Source organism: Ipomoea nil, unplaced genomic scaffold (genome assembly GCF_001879475.1).
Source record: "Ipomoea nil cultivar Tokyo-kokei standard unplaced genomic scaffold, Asagao_1.1 scaffold1993, whole genome shotgun sequence".
Lineage (NCBI taxonomy): Eukaryota > Viridiplantae > Streptophyta > Magnoliopsida > Solanales > Convolvulaceae > Ipomoea > Ipomoea nil.
Window position 1 is genome coordinate 1994354 of NW_017618421.1, and position 6380 is coordinate 2000733.

General features: G+C 36.4%; 1 protein-coding gene across 1 annotated transcript; it reads right to left on the minus strand.

Moving 5' to 3' along the window:
* Nucleotides 1-4330: 4330 nt before the first annotated feature.
* LOC109147299 (E3 ubiquitin-protein ligase BOI-like) lies at nucleotides 4331-5892 on the minus strand. The gene is made up of 3 exons (XM_019294954.1): nucleotides 5597-5892; nucleotides 5164-5515; nucleotides 4331-5083 (listed from the first exon to the last, which is right to left on the minus strand). Exons 1-3 carry the CDS (start codon nucleotides 5653-5655, stop codon nucleotides 4499-4501), a joined length of 996 nt encoding a protein of 331 aa, XP_019150499.1. The 5' UTR covers nucleotides 5656-5892; the 3' UTR covers nucleotides 4331-4498.
* Nucleotides 5893-6380: the final 488 nt, after the last annotated feature.

A 6380-nucleotide genomic window follows, 5' to 3' on the forward strand; every position in this document is an offset into this window, starting at 1 on the left:
AATATACACACATGTATATTTGATTATATAAACATATATTAATTTTATCATCATCATCATTATTATTATTATTATATAAGGATTAGTTAACAAGGGCAAAGTTGGAATAATTCAAGGTAATCTAAGATTACCTAACAAAATGGGGGTAATCACATTACCTTGAAACATTACCGCCACATCAGCTTTCAGGTAATATAACACTACTAGAAATTATGGAATTTCCGACCACCTGAAAGTGATCTTAAATCAAGTTGATACCAAAGAGTGGTCGGAAATAGCAACAAAGGTTTTTCCGGATACCAAAAGTGGTCGGAACAAGACTTTCGACTTGATTTAGGATCACTTTCAGGTGGTCAGAAATTCCATAATTTCCAGTAGTGTAACATTACCTGGTAATCTCATAACTTGAACCAAACAAGGTAATATAATATTACCCAACTCAGATTACCTAGGTAATCTAAGATGACCTGAACCAAACACCCCCTTAAGGTGCATCATTTTGACACTTAAGGTGCGTCATTTTGACACTTAAGGTGCGTCATTTTTGACACTTAAGTTGCGTCATTTTAACACTTAAGGTGCATCATTTTAACACTTAAGTTGCGCCATTTGAACACTTAAGGTGCGTCATTTTTAACACTGAAGGTGCGTCATTTTAACACTTAGGCCATGTTTGGTAAAATAGTTAGCCTATAGACCAATTTTAACTTATTTGACCACTATTAGTTGTTTGACTTGGTTTAAAAATCAATATAAGTGTTTGGTTAATTAGCTTTTTGTACTCCAAAATGCTATAATTCAAAAAGCTACTCAAAGCAACTTTTTCAATTAGCTTTTTGATAAAAGAGATTATACCAAACAGTTATCAGCTAACAGCTAATTTACCAAACATTTTTCTACAATCGGCTAATGTTATCAACTAGTTATACCCTCTAATTTAACCCAATCAGCTGACAGCTAACAACTATCGGCTAACAGCCATTTACCAAGCAGGGTCTTAATGTGCGTCATTTTAACACTTAAGGTGTGCCAATTCAACACTTAAGGTGTGTCAATTCAACACTTAAGGTGCGTTAAGGTGCATCAGTTCAACAATGGTAGGAGGATCGGAATGCCTCCAGTTCCCAGGAAGCGCGTTTTTTTTTTTAATTTTTCTTGATTTGAGTCGTTGATCTATATTTGATCAACGACTCAGCTCTCACCCCATCTTTCACCTGGGGGACTCTTCGTACGTGAACCATCCCGTATGTGTGTGTGTGTGTGTGTGTTAGAAACCCGTGTTTACCACTACAAAAATTTTATGTTCTTATATACCGTCCAATTTTCAAGAAGCAGGGTGCTGGACTTGTCTCCGCCCAACAATCTCCTGATACCACTTGTTAGGATCAAGCGGCTCGAAAAGGTATAGCTCATAGAGAATGTGTAACTTTATTTCCTTATAAACCTTCATCACATTTTCGAGAGGCAAGGTGCTAGACTTAACTCTTCACCAACATCCGCCCAACAATTTCCTTAGCTACCAACTAATGGCAAATTATTGTGTAGACCATGGTCCACACAATTGTATGGACCATGAATATCAGGTACATTTTAATATATTAAAAGTACATTATTTTTGTACTGAAGGTACATTATTTTTGTACTGAAAGTACATTATATAAAATAATGTTCCCTTAGTATATTAAAAATGTATTCTCAAAAAATGTATTTTACGTACATAAATAATGTACCCTTAATATATTAAAAATATACTTTTTATTTATGGTCCACACAATTGTGTGGGCCATGGTCCATGCAATAATGATTGACAATTAATGGACTTGGCACTTTATTGGCATCAGCCCAACCATTTCAAAGTCAATCGTTATACCCTGCACCACGGCGCGCATAGCATTGTGCGTCCCGCGCCTCCCAAAACGACGTCGTTTTGGTAAGTTATGTAGGAAGTTGACGTGATTATGTGTATTTGTTTATAAATTATGTGTATTTTGTTTATACAATTATGTGTATTTGTTTATACAATTATGTACATTTTTTATACAATCATGTACATCTTTTTTATACAATTATGTACATTCAAAATAGGAAATTTATGTGTATTATGTTAAGAGTTGATGTTTATTGTGTTAAAAGTTTATGTATATTATGTTAGATTATATGTATTATCTTTTTTTTTTTTAAAGTAAGTGTATTTTGTTATACAATTATGTACGTTCATGTATACAATTATGTGTATTCTAGTATAAAATTATGTACATTTTTTAACATGAGAATTTTTTTTTTAAAGAAAATTAACCGCCAACAGGGGTAGCGAAATTTCAAAAAAAAAATAAAAAAAATAAAATTGAAACGACGTCATTTTGCATTAGGGCGCACAATGCAATGCGTGCCCTGGTGCACAGGATATAAATTGCCTTTCAAAGTAGTCATTCGATCATTCTCCAATTAGTCAAATTATATCGTGCATCGCGGTGCATAGTCGATTATGCACCGCGTATCAAAACGACATCGTTTTGTTTAATGAAAAGAAACGGCATCCGTTTCCCGCCGTTCCGCACCCTTCCGCAAAAAATAACTCTGTTGTTCAGATCAGTTTCATTTTGTATACACTGCAGTTTCAGTTCAACACAACTACGATTTCATTTCGATATAACTACAGTTTCATTCGATTTTTATAGACTCAAATATGTGAAAATGTTATTTAATTTTATTTTATATACACTATAATTTTATTAAAACGCAACTACATGATCATTTTGATATAATTACCGCTTCATTGTACAATATACACTCAAATATGTGAAATGTTATTCAGTTTCATTTTATATATACTGCGGTTTCATTTCACCACAACTACAGTATCATTTTGATATAACTCTAGTTTCATTTGATAATATAAAAATAATACGTGAGGCAGTGTCAGTTTAGATATACTATAGTATCAGTTGGTAATTAAAATTAATAAAAAAAAATACGCGCTCTGTTAATACTAACGGCGCCGTTTTGACCGCGGTCCATGATATAACGACCCCTCCCATTAGCCCCCTTGTTAGGATTTGTAGTTAGCAGATCCTAGTTTTGAGGTAAAAATATAAAATTGAGAAAAGATTATAGTCGAAGCTAAATCATATGACCAAAGTGGTTTAACGTTACCTCGACAATATCAATGTGTATGCGTTGTCCCAATCCTATCATGCATGATGCATGCAATAAGTGAGGGAGGGACTTTGGTATGAGCATTACATGAATGATCCTTAGAGGCAGGACCACATTAAACTAGCATTATATTATATTCACCCCAAAGCCATGGCTGGCCAACCCATCCCCCTATCTCTCTATAAATGATGAAGACAGAGTCATAACATTATGCAGGCAGGCCATCAAGGACAATATGCCTCAGGTACCTAATTCATAGTGGACCACCTTACCAAATGCCTTATTACTATCTACAATCCCAAAAGTAGGATTCTTTGCAAAAGTTGGGCATGCACCCAAACTTGTCTTGCCAAGTTATTTAATTCCCCCAAACACATACATACCAATTTACAAAAGTAAAAGAGGTGTTTAATATAACTTAATTACCCAGCTACTAAATTTGAGATACAACCTTTATTTCCAAAAAGAAAAGTAAAAGGGAATATATATATAGGGTTGAGTTTACATGAAAACTACAATATATAAAGGACTGTGCGGACGGATTGCGGACACACGATAAATTAGTATCAGGCACACAATTTATAAACATCAGGTTTCGAACCCAAGCTCTACTAATTAACAAACATATGCACACGATATCCAAGTTAATAATACATGACTACATCAGTCTTCACAGTCCTCTATAATATAGTATAGTAGTCCTCAAATAAGAATAGAGATTTCTATGTAATCGGTGTGAATTGCACCATTAGAATTGTATACATGCACAACACAGTATTCGAAAAATGTACAAATATACCACAATGCATATCTAATGGTTCGCACCGGAACCTAGTTAGTTATATCATATATATACATATATATATAAAGGGTTTTAATATATATATATATATATATATATATATATATATATATATATATATATATAAAGTAACTTGGAAGCTAAAGCAATCTTCGCATTCACACCCTCACACTCACCAATAACCAAAGCTTTACCACTTCCCAACATTCAAATCCAAGAATCAATAGAATTGAAATGAGACCCCATGTCACATTCCTTAATGGCCCAAAAGAAAAACTTTTCCTCATTGGACCATAATTAAGTAAATTCCCAAACTTACTTTTACCTGCTAAAGTGGGGAAGGATGAAAATTTTCCAAGTAAAACAAAGGTATACTTTGAAAATAAGGATGGATTTTACTGTTATGTGCTAAAGAGCAGATTGAGAAGGAAAGAAAATACATGGAAAGAATGAACAATTGACTTTCACTACTGTTAAAAGGGATTTATACTATTTTTTTTTTCTCTTCTGCTGCTATTTTTTCTATTGTTTGATGAAATATCAAGAAGACATGTTAACATGCACAGTGGCATTCATGTTAGAGTTGCAGACGGGGCAGTTGTGGAACATGGTGGACCCACAAGCCGAGCAGAGACACAGATGCCTACATGGCAACAGCAGCACGGTGGACTCTCGTTCCCCACACCGCCGGCACATCCTCCTCACGCCGGCGTTTTCCGGCGCCGGCGGGGGAGTCCCAACTTCCGGGGGAAACTTCTCCTCCGCCTCCTCTTGCTCATCCACGTGATTGCTGCCGCAGCAGGACTCGGCGTCTTCCTCCGCCGCGCCGCGGCCGACGAGGCCGCCGGAGATGTGGTCGTCGCCGACGTGGGCCAGGACTTGTTCCAAGTTGCAGCGGAGAGAATTGGCGGTGGCTTCGTTGCTCTGCGCTAAGTCTCTCCATAGCTGATTCTCTACGTAGAGGCTTTTCACCCTTTCTTGGAGGGCTAAATTCAGTTTCCCCATTCTCTCAATCTGATCGTCTTTTTCCTTGAGTTTCTTCATCACCCTTTCTCCGATCGCCGCCACCAAAATCCTCCCTTGTTGCTTTTGCCTCTCTTCAAATTCCATTTTCATCTTTTTCGTCTGTAAATAAACACAAAATTAGATCAGAACAAACAAAATCACAATCTAATATAACATTCAAAAAAAAAAAAAAAACTTACATGGTGGGAGACGATTCGATCGATTTCTATTTGATACTGCTGAATAATAGGAAGAACATCATCTCCGAAGAAAGATGGGATTTGAGCGCTTTTCTGAGGGGGAGAAGCAATGAAGTGATTGAATGAATCTCTGGGTCGCTTTCTACAGGGAGCCTGTTGGAGATTATACGTGAGGCCACTGTCGGTGTTCATCGACGTCTTGGCCGGAACCGAGTCGCAAACCAAAGACGGGTGCAACGGAAACACACTCTCCGGCAATGCGCCGGCGAGGGGCAACACCGCCGATCCCATCTGATACCCATTATTATCAAATCCAAACCCATTCCCCTGCGCCATAGTATTCACCAACTCTCTGAAAAAAAACCCAAATTCCCCGTCAGAAAAATCCAAAAAAAAACCCACAGATCAAGAAAGATCAGCGCAGAAACGTTACCTGTTAGGAACGAGTTGCTGGGGAGGAAAAAGATTGAGATGTCTAGCTTCAACCGCCATCAAAGACTGAGTATTTTTCCGATGCTTAACTTCTGGTTGGTTTGGGGTTAAGATAAAGAAGAGAAGATGGTGAAGTTAGAGAGAGAGGGGAGAGAGAGAGGGGAGAGAGAGAGAGAGAACATGCAAAAGAAGTGGCGAGTAGGGAGGCAGAATGGGGATTTGCTTTATTTAAGCGTTTGGTTTTTGCCTTTTTGGATAGAGAAGAAGAGAGAATGTGATGAGGAAGTCAAAGATAGAATTCTAGAGCGAGAAAGTCTAGGAGCGAGGAAAACGGTACAAAATACTAGGCATGGCAGATGCCCTTTTATTTATTTATTTATTTATTTATTTACTCTGCCAAATATATTAAATAATAATAATATAATAAATAGGGTACGTTTTATTTTAGAAATAAAAAATAAAAAATTTTTTGGGAAATATAAAAAAAGTGAGAGTCATTGAATGTGCATTAAATTTTGTCGACCGTAAAAAGTACTCTCCTACTCCCACGTTACTTTGGATTTTTCCTATAAGTCATCAAAGTCAGCTAATTTCTTTTTGGTAGGCCAAACTTCGTAATTACTTACCACTTTTAATTATGCCAACATTTTAATCACCCACCCCTCCCCTACTCTATTTACTATGGTGGCGTTTGGTTCAACTATACGAATTAGGATAGGAATTTGAATCAAATATTTAGTAAAAATAATCTATATGTATCAAAATGGGAATCAAAATCTAAAAGA